General features: G+C 39.3%; 1 protein-coding gene across 3 annotated transcripts; it reads left to right on the top strand.

Moving 5' to 3' along the window:
* The first annotated feature begins 54 nt into the window (after positions 1–54).
* On the top strand, positions 55–16,164 carry elk4 (ETS transcription factor ELK4). Of its 3 annotated transcripts, XM_018667581.2 has the most exons (6): positions 58–278; positions 6,221–6,435; positions 7,488–8,261; positions 9,233–9,472; positions 12,471–12,590; positions 12,692–16,164. In XM_018667581.2, the coding sequence occupies exons 2-6, from the start codon at positions 6,229–6,231 to the stop codon at positions 12,788–12,790; spliced, it is 1,440 nt and encodes a 479-aa protein (XP_018523097.1). In that variant the 5' UTR covers positions 58–278; positions 6,221–6,228; the 3' UTR covers positions 12,791–16,164. The 3 variants fall into 3 exon arrangements, with proteins under 3 accessions (XP_050930456.1, XP_050930457.1, XP_018523097.1); XM_051074499.1 differs by lacking the exons at positions 12,471–12,590; positions 12,692–16,164 and adding an exon at positions 11,995–12,117 and having other exon boundaries at positions 55–278; XM_051074500.1 differs by lacking the exons at positions 12,471–12,590; positions 12,692–16,164 and adding an exon at positions 12,120–12,464 and having other exon boundaries at positions 56–278.
* The last annotated feature ends 47 nt before the right edge of the window (positions 16,165–16,211 follow it).

Here is a 16,211-nt window from a genome sequence, read left to right as displayed (position 1 = left end):
TCCGTGTGTGTCCCCGGTCAAGCCCACTTGGAGGCGCGACAGCCTCAAAGTAGAGATTTACGAGGAACAATGAATGCAGCATTATTTCCTGTTCCAAGGATATATCGTCAGTACAAACCAAAGGCAGTTTAATGCATTTTATGTTCAGGTATTTGCTTGGCACTGTATTTGAAAGTTGTTTCCCGAGCTATGGTAGTATAGAAAGGTTTCCAGCAATGTTTTGGGAATATTTGGACGTGACTCGACGACTTGGAAATTCAGCGGTCCCTACGAGCGAGGTAATGTTAGCAGATGAGCTAACGTGATGCTAGCTAACAGCTAACTTACAGTTAGCTAACTAACATCAGTGCTTTGATTTGTTTGTCTCCGTCACTGTTCGCGCACACATTAAACAAGACTGTCATTTTAGGTCCACCATGCGACTTTAAATAATCGGGAAAACACTGCTAGCCTGTGGTGACGGTAACGACACTAACATTTTCCATCAACAAGTGGTCTTTTATTTTGCTTTGTGTAGGTGCCTGATCTGACAGTACAAACCAGTCACTCCAACCCAAACGTTTCTATCGTATGAATAATCCATGTTCTGTGACTGATTTGACCTAGCTGACGTTATCTCACTGCTCCGTAGATAACGTTTGCTGTTAATGTCAGACGTTACATAACATACATTGGTAATCTTTTTTCCATGGTAGCGTTTTTGACACTGTCCTAGTTTCCCCTGATATCATCGGTTTTAACATGACAGTCCGGGACAGATTGAGTGTGTGGGGGGTGTGTCTCCAACCCAGCAGGTCTGGATGAGTCAGGGCAGATTTACTCGTCCTCATAAGAAGCTTACATACACAAACACACACACACACACACATGTTGACAGATACTGACGGGGAGAACACAAGTCATAGTCAGTCTGTAACATGGCGTGGACAAAAATAGCGAAAATACCACATGAAAACTCAGCAACACATACTATTGTTTAAGGAACCATGTCAGTGTGTGTCAACTTGTAAACAACAACTTGTGTGGTTCTTCAAGGCAGTATTAGAAAACCTTAGTAGTTGTGGTGTGAATTACAATAACAGAAGCGATTTTAAAAGTGAAACACCTGAAAGATACAAATGTGTGTCTTGCAGAAGAAATGGACTCTTGCTGACATATTCATTTGTGTCACTGCATAAAAACAATCCTATTTCCCCACTAGCATTGGATTATTGAGAGTGAGCTCAATGAGTGATATGATAATATCTCGATAAAAGTTTGATCATGGTTGACAGAAGTATTGTTGTTTACATCACCGGGACAAGTGTAGTTGCTGGGCTTTTCAATAGTGGCAATCACACGTGGACAGTAGGTGCACTGGTTCACAGATGCCTCATCAGAACATCTGCAATGTGGGAGGCTGCCCTTCACAGATGATCACTGGTGGTGTTGGATAGATTGGGTCATAACGAGTAATCTTAAAGCTGTAGTATGACAGTTTATATCATAGTGCAATTGATGAGTACAACCACACTTTTGCCTTTGTCGAGCTATGATAGCTGATAATCACAGAGGGTACCTCTCCTACATGGCCCAAAGATTAAGGTGACCTGGTCTGACATACCACCTAAATCCACTGGATGGAAAAATGGTGCAAACATAATTTGATTTATTATTCGTCATTTATTATTATAAATATACATGTAGGTTTGGGAGGTGTAATTCTTTATGTAGTTGCTGCAATCCCTGAAAATTGATGTCTTGATATCAGTTTACCACATCTGATTGCTAACCTGTTTCCTGAGGAAAACCCCACAACATCTCTGTACTATGTCATTCATTGCATCTGTACTTAATGTCTCGGTTATATGTGTTAAATCATGACTATAGCCTACAGTTATTTTGATCATTCAACCCAAGCTTAAAATATCAGGTCTCAGTTACCCTTATGGAACAGTTTGCAAGTTTAGTGAAATCAAGGTTTCCATAAATAGTCTCACTATAGTGATCTCTGGGGCTGGGTTTCAGACTTTTTTTTGTGTTGACCAAAATGTGTTTATAGCATAAAGTATCATCGACTACCACCGGAAGTTGATGTTTAATGTCTGGTCGGATACCTAGTTTATGTGTTCCTTAATTGGATATTTCCTGATTTACATAACAGTCCTGTTAATTTTAGACAGCATTGCTAAGGCCTACTTTATTTAGATTCTTGTACAATAATTAGTTAACTGATTACTGGGTAACAATTTTGAATACTTCTCAAAGGTGAAGGTTTAATGTTTTCTATGTCAGATATAATAGTAATCTGAATACCTCTCGGTTTTGGACTGTTGGTTGGACAAAACAATATATACAGAGACCTCACCATGGGATTTTGTTCATTTTTATGGCATTTTATAGATAAAACTATTCATCACTAATCAACAAATAATCAGAAGATTAATTTATGATAAAAATAATCATTAGTGTCAGCCGTAAACTGCCTCGTGTAAAAATAAACACTGATGCATTGCTTATGCTACATATGTTTGGGATAACTTTCTTTGTTTCTTAGTGTATAAAAGAAAATGTTTTGGTGTTGGTACCGAAATGCAGGTATTAAGAGGAAGAGGAACAGTGGCTTTGCTGGCAGGGAGGCTAGCCCTTCTCCGGCAGCTGTATAGAACTATAATACAATTATAGAAGCATAATATAAGGTATATGATTAATATATAACTATACAAATACATTCATATGAATTTCGTATACAAAGAAGCCAAAGGGCATCAAGCCTGTTGTAGCGTATGTTCATCATGGAAAGATATTTATTAAGAGCTTTAGTTAGAAGCAATAAATTAACCTGGAACATACAGCAAAATTGTTTTTTCTTTTTTCGTTAGCAAAAATGAGATGGCATGAAGGTATTAAATAAGGTGTGAGATTCCAAGAAAATGCTTCCTTACATACTGCTCAACAGGCCAAAGAGTGGTTTAGTGAAAAGCAAATTATCGCCCGCCTCTTTGTTCACGGCCTCCTCAACCATCAGATGTAAACACCACTGAAGCTTCATGGGAAGTAGGTTTCCTCCTCTTTCATCTCTCAAACAACTACAGGCTGTCAGGATGCAGACAGCAGGACAGACAATGCAGAAGCTGTTCTGGAGACAGAGCCTCTGCTTTCTATGAGATACTTAATAGTCAATGCAGCGTTTGATGTTTCTATAGTATCCACCCACATTATATACATTTATACCTACCCTGTCTTCAATTTCGGGATCAGTCACAGCATGAACACCCCCATCTACTGTCTGTTTTTATCTGCAGGAAGTTTTTCCTCTGGTGACCAGAGGTACCTGTTACTTTTCTCTGGACAACATGTAATTATTTGATGCTTCAGAACTGCACTCAGCTAAAGTGACAGGCAGGAAGGATTGTAACTCAAGAAGTTTTAGGTTGACTTGTTTGAGATGCAAGTGGGATGCACTAGTTACCTATGCTAGTATTCAGCCTGTTCCAGGCACATATTGGACAAAACATCATAAACCTAAAAGAATGAAATGTTGTCCACTCCTGACAGGTGCAACAAAATTAGTAAGGCAGATGTCAATCAAACACAATCTATATGTGCCCACACAGAGCTGAGAGGAGGTCTAATCCAAAGTGAAAACACTTGTGTGGGTGTACCACCAGTATTCATGGCCTTTAATCTCTGCACATAGCCGTGTTGAAAAAGCTGCTGCAAAGCCCCTCAGAAACATTGCCAAATGTGGGTTTGTACCTTAGCTGAGAAAACAATACACTTAAACACAAGCAAAAGTCTTTGTTCACAGTGTTGCAGACAACCCATAATTTACCAGAACAAGACTCTGAAATACATGGTTACCTGTTAGTGAAGCATAATTAAACCACATTTGCAACTAGTATTGGCCATCATTTGGTTGGTGTTTTTATGCATGTCACTCCAGGATTAAGACAAAGACATAACTATGTAAAATAATAGCTCCTGGTAGGCCTGCATAAAGAAAAAAAGTTTTAATGTCCAATAAAATGTTGGTTGTGTCATTAAATCATGGAGGCTTTTTTTTAATTGTCGATTTCAATATTGATTTTTTTGGTTGTGTTAATGCACATGGCATCAATGTTTGCCAAATATATGCATTTTTTTGTTATTTTAAAATTTCAAACTCAAGTCTTATAGTATGTCCATAATACAGTGTGTAAACAAAGTAATTTCCTGGAGGGTCCTCAGGGCAAAAAAAATCCCCCAATGAAATCCATTAAAACTGCAATTTTGAAAGTCCTGCCCTCAAAATTGTATATTTTTTTTTTTTTTTTTTTTTTTTACCATTTTCCACCTGATTGCCCCTTTTTCCTCATGTTTAGCCTACAAAGCAAATACACACTGGTTTCCAGGTTTGACTTTTTCCTGTTTTACAGAGCAGGCTAATGGAATAAATGTATGCAAATAAAATGGTGTGGGTGTTTTGGTATGGATGTCTGTAGGGAAATGCTCTCTGACATTGAGTGATAGTGCTGCAGTCACGCCCCCAACACCTGCATTTTTATTTATTGTATGGGTACGTCTGTGGAGAAATTAATACCAAATACTTGATATGGATATTTTTAATTATGTCTATGCAATACTTTTACTACTTAATTAAGTCAATATATATGTATATATAGTATGCGTTTGTTTTGTGTACTTTTCTTTCTTTGTCATTACAGCCTAACTTTGAACAGACTGTTACAAAAAGGAACCAAAAGCCAGATATTGAATCGAAATGGTTTACCTCAACTGTCCTAGGTCTTATACAGAATGGAAGTTTTGTCTCTTTTTCATAGCTGAAGCAAAATGTATAAACGTAAAACCTCATCAAAGGACCAACCTTCATGCACATATGGAAGAAAACAATACTGACCTACTAGCTCTGTCAAACACAGCAAAAATAATGTTTTAATGTTAATAGTATACTTCGTCAAGCAGAAAAAGAGCAACCTCCAAATCTGACTTCAGGCCTTTCAGCTCAAGAACGTCTCTCCACTGCTGGAAAGCCACACCAATATTGACACGGGTCTCGCCCCATCATAACCCTTTTTTCTGTTCGCAAACCCTTCCTTGCCATAGTAATTATACTACAGTATAATATATCTGTTTGGTTTAAAAGATTATTTAACCTATGATTGATTATCAAATTAGTTGGCAACTAATTCCTTCAGTTCTAGTTATTAGTGTTACCACCACACCCAAATACCAGTGCCTCATTTCAAGTTTACAATCTTTACGTGGTGTTTTGTGAATGGCTTTCATTGACCCCTGGCTTTTGAATTTACATACTCGTGAATATCATTCTTTATCTCACACTGTGAGAGGTGTTTTCATTTTTTGTGGCCATGATGTGTGTAGATTTTGCTAGATGTGGATGGCCTAGACAAGGACTTGTCAGTAGCCACATCTCAGTGCCACATTTTATAGGTCCTAAAAGAACTAGACTTTTTTTATTAGGTGTAAACTCCTTATTTCTTAATAATTGGTTTAAAGTTCTTTTATGCACACTCCAGCTCACCAAGTGATGAAGAAGGTGGAAATTTACTTTACACTTTGGACATCTGAATTTCCTGTGAAGCAAATGGGATGGAAGATGTTAATGCAACCACTCTTAAGTTTATTCTGTAGGATGTATTGTGGCATTGCATTCCTGGAATGTGGGAACCACATTAGGGAACAGTCCTGTAAAATGGCCTCTTATTCCTTGGCTGTTTAAAAAACCATTTACTGAAATTACACCATATCATTACTATTAGGTATCCATCAGGCCGAATGTTTTGTGGAGGTTCTTTGGGCTTTTTAAAAATACATGGTGAATAAGATGAATACCATTGCCCCTGTTGGAATCAGATTTTGTGCTCAGCAGGTTAAAATATGCACTTTTTGTAATCTCAATAGCAGAGTGAGTGACATTTGGTCCAGCATCTGTGTGCTGCTATTACTTTGTGCCGCACATGCTGTGTGTTACAGCTTACACCCATTCTCTGGTTGAATGACTGGAGGAAGCAAATCAGAGAAAAGTGGTTACAAGAACTAAATTACAGCACTTCATCACTACATTACTGTCAGAATAAACTGAACTGACTTGCAGCTCAACTGTGATATTTCTCATAAAGTTTATGGAATTTCATATTGCTACCCTATGAGCATCAGTTCATTGGTTCATTTGCTATATGATTTTTCTCCTTACTAACTTATTTTTTTTTCTCCTCAGTGATAGACATGGACAATTCTGTCACCCTGTGGCAGTTCCTTCTCCAGCTCCTACTGGATTCCAGTAATGAGCAGCTGATCTGCTGGACCAATGAGGAAGGGGAGTTCAAGCTGCTGCAGGCAGAGGAGGTGGCCCGGCTGTGGGGTGCTCGTAAGAACAAGCCCAATATGAACTATGACAAGCTCAGCAGGGCCCTCAGATACTACTATGATAAGGTAAACACATTTCAACTCTGTACTGCAGGGACTCTAGTTGATTGAAAGTAGCTGCCCTGTATTTGATGTGGTAGCTCAGTGTTTTAAAACAATATCTATGCTCTGAGTATGGATTGTCCATAATATTTTTGACACCCTACAGCACCCTGTAAGCCTTAATTCAATTTAGTTTTTCGTTTTAGTCCCGTTTTCATGTTTCCATGTTTTTATCCACACACACTGAAAGTCTTAGAAAGAATGAGAGGGGAAATTTTAGTCTTTGTACTCTTTGCTGTGTTTACTGAGGAATGTCTTCACATAACACAGTGCTGTGTCACAGTCACAGAATATTCCTGTTCTCTTTTTGAACTAGTTTTGAAGGTTCATATCAAAATTGCCACTGAATGAACGAAGTGGGCACAGATTTACAGCTTGAAGGGTGCTTCTTCCACTCCCAGATTCCAAAACATAAAAATGAATATAAATTTGATGGTGCAGCATCCTGCTTCAAATGAGATCGGGTGTGTCATTGTCAGTCACAATTAAACAAATTACATGATGCCTGTGTTGCAGAACAGCATGTGTTTTGAAGCAGCAGCTGGCCACTGCTTCCCCTAACAGCTGCGCCAAAGACTGCACCAGCAAATAGCAAACACAACCTAATTGCATCTCAGAATGGTTAAGGACCACTGCTCAGTAACATGCAGAGAGAGGGAGAGTGCTGTCTGTCTCCCACTCTGCTTGTGTTTTGGCAGAAGCACTGCCTGACCCTGTGGGCGTTCTGGGCAGGGCTGCTCTGGTATGTTTGGCTGCAGCATTAGTGGCTGCTAGTTTGGTACAGACAGGAAGGACAGAGCTGTCCCACGCGCAAGACTTTTCTGTGGTCTCAGTCTTCTATTTTTTACTTTTAGGGCCTCTTTGGTATGGGCATACTACATGAGGCAAAGTCTTGCTGCTGCTCTCACTGTGTGCCTTCTGCCTGGATGATAATTATGAAGTTAAAACTTTTTATGTTATTTACCAAGAGTATAAACTAATATCTTGTTCTGCAATTGCTTTTCTGTGTCTTACAGAACATCATTAAGAAAGTGAATGGTCAGAAGTTTGTCTATCGCTTTGTGTCCTATCCTGACATCCTAAAAGGAGATGTTGCTACCCGAACAGAAGGTGGGGATGTGGGTGCTGGGGGCATTCCTTCCCTAACAAGGAGGGAGAGCATTTTACAAGAGGGTGAGTCTGGTGACAGAGTCAAGGTAGGAGGTAGTACAGCAATTCTGGGCTCAAGCACCAAGCAGTCAAACCGTAATGACTACATCCACTCTGGCCTGTACACCTCCTTCACACTCAACTCATTGCAAAATGGACGCCAGCTCTTCAAGTCCATTAAAATAGAGAACCCAGCAGAGAAGATGGTAGACAAGAGGGGTCTCACTGCCACAGCTCAGAGCCAGGAATCATTGCCTCAGCCACAACAGCAAACTGCTTTGCCATCCGTCATCAAGTTTGGAAACACACCTCCGAAGCCAGCACCAGCACCACCTTCTCAGGTTGCCATAGAACCGACCCTGATGTCCAACCCCTTAGATCCTCTGCAAGTTCCACCCCAGAGGGCAGAAGACATCAACACACACTCCTCCCTGCCACCCCAGTCCGTCTACTCATTTGAACACATCCGCCCATCAGAACCAACATTCAGCTTACCAGACCTGACCTCAGCCAGCCCATCCCCAAGCTTAGTGCCTGAGTCCTCCCAGGAGCTGGTGATTGACAGTGACATTGAGTCTGGATCATCTCAGCCTGCAGATACTCAGGCACCAGAGCCTACAGATGCTCAGGCACAGGAGAAGGCTAGTATACTTACAAACACATATCACATAATACAAATATCAGGAAAAATATTTTTATAGACCCTGAAAATGTATTTTTTCTGTCAGCTTCTTTGTACAACCTCTGGGGTTCTACTGAACAACAAGTGTTCATCTAAAGTTAAAACAGATTTGGTTGCTTGTTTTTGTATGTGCTCTTCTCCCTGGTTTCAAGCCTCTTGCATGATGGAAAAAAGCATGATGTGAGGCACCATTCACAGTTTAGCAACATTTGAATCACAATCTGATAACAGTTGAACACATTAATTATGAAGTGGATTAAATAACTAAGTTAGTAAATTCAAGATTCACTTTATTGTCCTACATTGTAGGAAATTTGACTTGACTTGACTGCATCCACAAACATTTTGAATAAACAAAAGACAAAGCAGGACAGCTACAGGGAACAAAAATGGTGATCTAAAAGACTCTAAAATGCTCTGAAGAACCAAGGGCTTGTGTGTTCATCACTATGAGCATACTTGTGGCATATAAATAGTAATTTGATCGGTTATTGTGGTAAATATCCTTTGATATATCTTTATGTTATAGCTATTATTATATATAGATATTTAGCAGTCACTCAGCATCTAACCCTAAAAACTACTAGCGCAGCAGATAATAATGAAAATAAGATTAGTTTCACTTTTATATTCGCTCAGGATCATCAACAATAGTTAGCTGCCTCACTTTAATTCTTTTCAAGCCTGTACTGGTATATTTTTTAAGGCTGTGAAACATTATATAGGACTGTGCCAAAACTAGTGAATAAGTATTATTTATGCTGTGCTCCAGCTTAACTGAACATAATAAATGAGCTGTGTGTACTGCCATACATAACGTGCACTTTGCTGATGTATTGACCCAGATATTCTAGAGTGTGCCAAGTGTAAAGCGATGAAATCAAAATAATGCGTAGATAACATCTTGATCTGTCTCTCTGTGTTCACCAGGTGGACAGTGGTATCAGTCTGCCTGGAGATGAGATCAGTTTGGTGGACGCTGAGACCAGTTCATCCTCAGTGAGCAGCAGCACCACAGTCAGCACTCAGAGCTCAGGAAAGACACGAAAGCCACCGAAAATCCTGCAGATCAGCCCACCAACTTTGCTGGTCACCACCTCTGATTTTTCCCCCATGAACCTCTGCAGCCCCTCACTACCTACTGCCTCTCTCACACCAGCAATGCTTCAGGTAAGAGTGTGGTCTTATCTAATGATGGGTGATATGGACATACATTTTATCACAACATTTTCTGGTGTTTATTGCGATAACAATATAAATGATGATAACACCAACACCATGTTATCACAGTGTTTCCTCTAGGATGCAAGCGCACGCGTGTCTTGCACTTAATGTAGCAAATTGTCAACCTGTCTTCCGCTGCAGCTCTGTTCCTGTGGGTGTCCACAGAGACACATGTAAACATGCGTTTATCAATATTATTGCGGGATGACTAATTCTTACCGTGGGGAATTTTTTTAACAGTATATCGCAAACAAAACTTTATTGCCGATGCCTAGTCTTATCTTGATGTTGTTGTAAAATGAATTTTACCTAAGGTCACAACACGTGAGCAAAAATTTGTGGCATGACAGCTGAGTATGGTTAATCAGACTTTAAAATAGATAATAAATGTGGACCACTTTGCAAAATAATTGTATTCAGTAACAACAGTTAAACATGGGATGGCAGCACTTTACAGCACTGGCATCAAAGTGATGACAACGCATATAGATATGATTGAACTTGATAATAGATGGCAACACCAGTATTGACAGCATTTGTTTTCAAGCATGTGGGAGAGAATTATGCCAGTGCCATAAAACTTCTCTTTGGCTGAGATTGAACATGTTAATGATAAACTACATTTATCATTCTGTGTAGCTAAATGCTTTCAGCAACAAGTGAGGCAGTCAAATGATCCTAATCCCTTCCTGCTATGTAATCTTTTTTCTCTTTTTTTGTCAACAACATGGCATCATCCATCACAAAGAGCAGCACCTGAATTATTTGTGAGAACCACACAACATATTGTCCAGTGGCTGACAACATGGGCTTCAGTACATCATCAAGATTATTTCAGATAGTGTTAGATCACACCTGCAAAACTGAGTAAAAAACAAAAATTTGGCCTGGTCATTCTGCTCTCAACAAAAGAGAAATATGCTTTGATGCAGTAGAGACTAATGATGATAATCATTAGATGATAAATGGAAGTTGCTCTTTCAGTGCTGGAAAGTGTTGAAGTTATTAATTACAGTAACTGTCATACTGTGGTCCATTTTGCCATGACCAAGGGTAGTATTACTCTTGCATTTGGTCTTGTAGCTTTAGATGCATATATTCAAATGACTTCTTGGTAATGTTTGCTTGCAGCTCACGTCCAGTCAGGTGGTTAAACTGAGATAAAATAAACAAAGTAGCATTTTAGGTTCGCCAAGATTTTCTCTGCCAACAACCTGTCTGCTCTTGACCAAGTTAGTTAAAGAGCAAGTTTATCCAGAAACTTAACCCTTAATCAAAATATGTGTATACTCTGCAAGTTTGCTGCTGTGCATTTATCCTAAGTGTGACCTTAATGACTTAATGGCCTATCTGGAAATATGTATTTAGATTAACATGTTACCTGTCAGTTTTAGTCATGATTAAGCTGTATAGACTTGTACTGCAGTCAGTTTGATTTAGTCTGGGTTTGCTGAAATAAACATGCCCTATGATCAGGGCAACGCATGTCACTACTAGATCCTACAGGAGGTGGAACAAACAGTGGGACATCATCTCACTGCATCATTTTGAAGAGACAACAGTAACTCATGTCGCACAGCTACAGTATATGAGCTGCCAGTGAGCTTATAAATGATTGTTCCAAACTGTTTTGATGCCCCATAGCGTCGTTTGCTTCAATAATGTGATGTCGCCATACTATTAGATTGACTTGTATTTTCTTTGTTAACTATTTGCCACACAGTTGTTTTATTTTAGTAAGTTCCTTACTCCTTGACATTCATGCCATAGATCAATGCATGCCCCATAAAGTGCACCAGTACTACATGAATAAAAATCATTAAAATTTGTTCGAATTCATAGTGAAATGTATTCAGCCTTTTGTTGTAGCCATTTATCAAAAATCTTATTTTTTCTTTGAGAGAACAGGTTTGTTGATTTAGATTTTTCATTGCAGAAGTTGTGCAAAGCTCAGTGCTACTTTTGAAGTGATACTGCTATCTAAGTAGCACCTCTAAAATGTATAGACATCACAAATAATATCAAATGAAAAGATACGTTATGTTGTAGTTACAGTTATACAGTTATTTGCCTCTCCATTTATTATGTGTGGTGAAGGGGGAGGTCCCGTAACCGGTTATTAAAGAAATTAATAACCGGTTTCAAGAAAAAAATCTATTGTTTATATCACAGACTAACCACATAGAAAACACATCAATAGACAGGCATCATAATCTAACTGAACAGAGTCACGGATTGATTTTGCACAAAGAACCTCCTAGCATTTAGTGATTGTGACCAGCAGGTGGCAGCAGTGCAGCAGCTTTCTGTGATGCCTGGCTGTTTGGTCTTGTTCTTGAGGTGTTAAGTTGTTCCTGGTGATGCAGTATGCAGACCACATGATTCAGTGTGCTACTATATAGAATATCTGAGTCTATTAAATCTGCTGGTTCAGACAATGTTGTTTTTATTCTGTCCCTTTGCTGCAGGTCAGGTCAGGTCTGGTCATGGGATCCACAGCTCAGACTGCCAGTCAGCTCACATACATGAGTTCTGCTTTCTGATTTCTCTCCTGTCAGTAATTTACTTAAAGCAGTGCCTCTTCCCCGTATAGGAGGATTCAGCTGAACTTGTCTCTTGATGTTCAGCACAGATGCATATGGATTAAAGTTAATATCACTCAAACCATGGGATATTTAAGATCCCATTGAAACCTGTGAGTAAGTAGTTATAAAGAGTTTACTGCTGAAATATTCAGTGCATATCACATTATGTCAGTGCTGTCCACTGGACAAACCTTATATGTATTGGGAACATTTCTCTACAGCAATTTCTCATTAGTTCTTGTCTTCCATATACGCTGATAAAATATATCTGCAAAAGTCAGCCAATATCAGCCATGCTGTTTTACTGTTCAGGTTGTGTGAAAGTGACATGAATCTGTCTTGTATATCTTCCTCTTCAGACTCCCACTCTGTTGCTGACCCCCAGTCCTCTGCTGTCCAACATCCACTTCTGGAGCACACTCAGTCCAGTGGCTCCACTCAGCCCAGCCACACGACGACAGGGAGCCCACCTGTTCCAAGTTAGTACATGAGTGTATATAACTTCTTTCTGCTCTTATCTAGTAGCATGTAGTCACTCTGTCCAGATTTGGCCTAACACTTCATTCTTCTCTTGTTGCAGTTTCCGTCTGTCCTCACCCCCCAGTTCCAGATCCCTGTACACAGTATGGATGGGACCAACACACCTGGCCCCATTTCACCAGACCCTCAAAAGACATAGGATTAACCCCCCACAGCATCACATTTTGGACCCAGACAGCCAGACACTTTCCCCCCTCCAGCTCCATCTCCTGCACCCACATTCAGGACAGTAATGTGGAAGCTCAGTCATTGCCATTCCCCTTTACTCTGGTGCTTTAAAGTTCGCTGCCACAGAATTCACACTACAATCTGCTGTGTGGAGGGAAGACCTTGAACGATTTTGACAGTCCAGGTTTGATGGATGAGGGTAACACATTCAGTTTGTTTCATAGCTTTTGCACCCTGAGGTTGCTATTCTGCACTCATACATACTGATGCTGTTGTTCTGTATGCACTTAGGAATTCATTTTGTCTGGCTTTTTGGGATCCTCATTCATGTCACAACAATTTGAAAAAGGGAGGAATTTCCATGGCAACAGTATATGCATGTGGATTGGACCCTCAGTAGACACAATCTGCTTCATACTTGGACACACAGACCAGTGCAATTGCAGATATGTGAATCTTTCCTTTTATAGAATCCCTGTCATATCTTGTCCAAAAGTGTTACTGCCAAAAAAGGATACTTTTCCATTTTCAGTTATCAGTTCCTAACCAGCTTTCTCCCCTGCTGACAGCAGTTCTGTTCCTTTTTGTGCTTTGTCCTTAACCAGTACACTTGTTGATGGGTAGCGCTTTAACCTGACAACTTGCATGTTTACCTGCAACTGTTTTATCTTCTACCTAGCTCTCAACCTGAACTTAAATGCCAGGCCTTGCCTCAGCTGCTTCGAAATGTTGGCTAATTGGCCATATCCAACAGAACTTTTACCTTGACTGACTTATTGTGACATGGCCATAATAACCCAAGTTGAACCTTGAATCATGCCTCTATGTAACTGTTCTTATGTGTGTATATTAAAAGTAGAAATAGCAGTGAAAGCCAGTGTGGCCTGGCCTGCCTCCCGCCGGTAAGCTTTCATGTGGGAATGAAAGAATGTGAAGCCATAACTCTCTCTGAGCATTGACACTGCAGGCAACAACTCACAAATCTTGTATGTCTTACTGCTCTGATGTTGCCTTTTGTAACTTAACTCTACATTGTTAAAGGCAGCCAGACTTCAGTTATTTTAGAGACAATTATTTTAAGTTTTTTTAAATACAAGTTGTAGTGAAATGGCAAATTTTCAATCAATAGTGTGACAGTTTGGGAAATACACTTTGTTTTGTGACCGGAAATTAAACAAGAAGATCGTTATCGCTCTTATGTCTGTATGGTAAATATATAACTGGAACCACCAGTCGGTTAACTTGGCTTTGCAGGACTGAAATGGGGAAAGAGCTAGCCTACAGAAGGTAACAATATGTGCACCTCTTAACGTCACCAATTAACACTTTATATCCTGTGTGCTTAATACATACATAAACAAAAATGTAAAACATCAATGCAAGCTTTAAGCTTTTCAGTAGCTGTCTCCCACTGTTTCTCTATGTTTATGGACTGCTGGCCCCAGAGGTGCGTTTACAGTGCAGACATAATGGGTATCTAACTTTTGGTAATATATAAGCAAGTGTATTTCCCAACATTTATTTAAACCCAGATTGAACCTCCAAATCTTACAAGCTAGACTCTCAGTGTAGCAGTCTAGCTTTCACCTTTGCTTCAGCTTAGCAATCTGAAATACACCAACCTTTAATCCTGAGGACTGTACAACCCTCTGGAACTTTAAGCACCTTCCTTTCCCCTAAAACCTGCTCCTCTAGATTATCAGCCATGAAAGGTTTGCACCTGTTTTGTATATGACTTTGAAGCCATATGTCTGAAACACAGACTCCAGAGGTAGATCCCACCTTTCTATGCTATTAAACACGGATATTGTACTTCACACTTGTTTACACAATACTTAGATAGGACACGCTAGTGTGCGTGTTTACCTAAGTGTCACTTTGTAACCCAGGGATGGATGACCAGCAAATCTTGTACGGGGGAACTTGTGCTAGTTTTTAGTCAACTAACAGACATTGCCCCCCAAACTGCAGTCCATCACATTGATATATGGTGCCTTACCACAGCCAAGCCCAAGTTTCTCTCCCATGTGTGGAGTTCTATCATTTAAAAATTAGTATAGAGCTAACAATATACGACAGCGTTCCTGTTTGTTTTAATGCCATATCTTTGCATAGACCAAACCAGAGCCCCAGGAGTTTGGAGTAAAACTTCAGAGGGGTGTTTTATGTGAGCTTACTGCAGCTCATATGGTCTGCCACAGCTTCTGCACTGCAGGACCTTAAAATGTGCCGCAGTGTTCGTCAGGTTGCATTACTGTAAATACAGACAGCAACATGGGTTAATATGCATAGCTTATAAACTGAATCAGGCCATGTTTTAAGATTTGGCAGCCATATCTCTTTCCAACCTGCTTATAAATGTTTGTGTTAACAGATCTACTAGGAAAAAATATATAAATATATATATAAAACCTGATTATCATTTTTGTGTAAACTCTTTATTTTCCTGTAACACCAATAGAATTTTAAGATTAATTTCTATTTTTGTAACGGCCAGATAGTTAGATGTCTGCTATTTTGGGTTCTCTGATTTAATGTTCTCTTCGCGCATGTGTTTCTTGATGTTGTTTTCCTCTTATGGAGTTGGGAGGCGGCTGCCCCATGGTGGCATTGGCTTTTTTTGGGAATCAAAGCCTTATGGGGAGAAATCTAAATCTCTGTTTTATATGTAAAGTGTTTTGATATAGTGTTGATATTGTACATGCAGATGTTGTGATGAAACGTTTGCACTTAAAATTTCGGGGTTCCTGTTGTATTGGATTCTGTCGCTTTTCTATGACTCAGATTTCCTCTTTGATGACACATTGTTGTCGTTTGCTTACTGAGAAATGTATTTTTTCCCAAAGGGAGGATACGATTATGCACTTAGTATTTTATACCACAAAAAAGAGTTAAATTTAATCTTCTACATATCAAATAATTGACAATGATTGGAATTAGGCACGACCACAAATATTTATTTATTTGAATTTATAGTCAAGCCCAATAGAATTGGTCGCTTAAATTGCATTTTTGCATTAACTCTATGAAATAGCTCAATAATGACCTTAAAGTCCATTTAAAACTTTCCTCCATTAAGTCATCTTAAACTTGTCATTTGAATAGTTCTTCATTTGTATCTTCTGATGATGTTTTTCCTTCAACTTACCTTGAAATGTAAGATCTTGTTTTAAAAAGAAATGACCCAGTTCTTGCTTCGTTCTGTCAAGTTCTCTATTTGTTTGATGCTTTTTCAAATGTTTACAAGCTACTGTCTTAAGTGGCATATTGATGTGTGAGAGGTGTAGAGGAAGTGTTTATAATGAAAGAGATAGGTGAGACCAATAATAAAAGATCTCAAGCTAACCACGTCTCCTCTATTCTGTCATTTTATCTTGTATCATTAATGAAAC

This window comes from Lates calcarifer, linkage group LG12 (genome assembly GCF_001640805.2).
Source record: "Lates calcarifer isolate ASB-BC8 linkage group LG12, TLL_Latcal_v3, whole genome shotgun sequence".
Taxonomy (NCBI): domain Eukaryota; kingdom Metazoa; phylum Chordata; class Actinopteri; family Centropomidae; genus Lates; species Lates calcarifer.
This window is presented reverse-complemented; position numbering and strand designations above follow the sequence as displayed.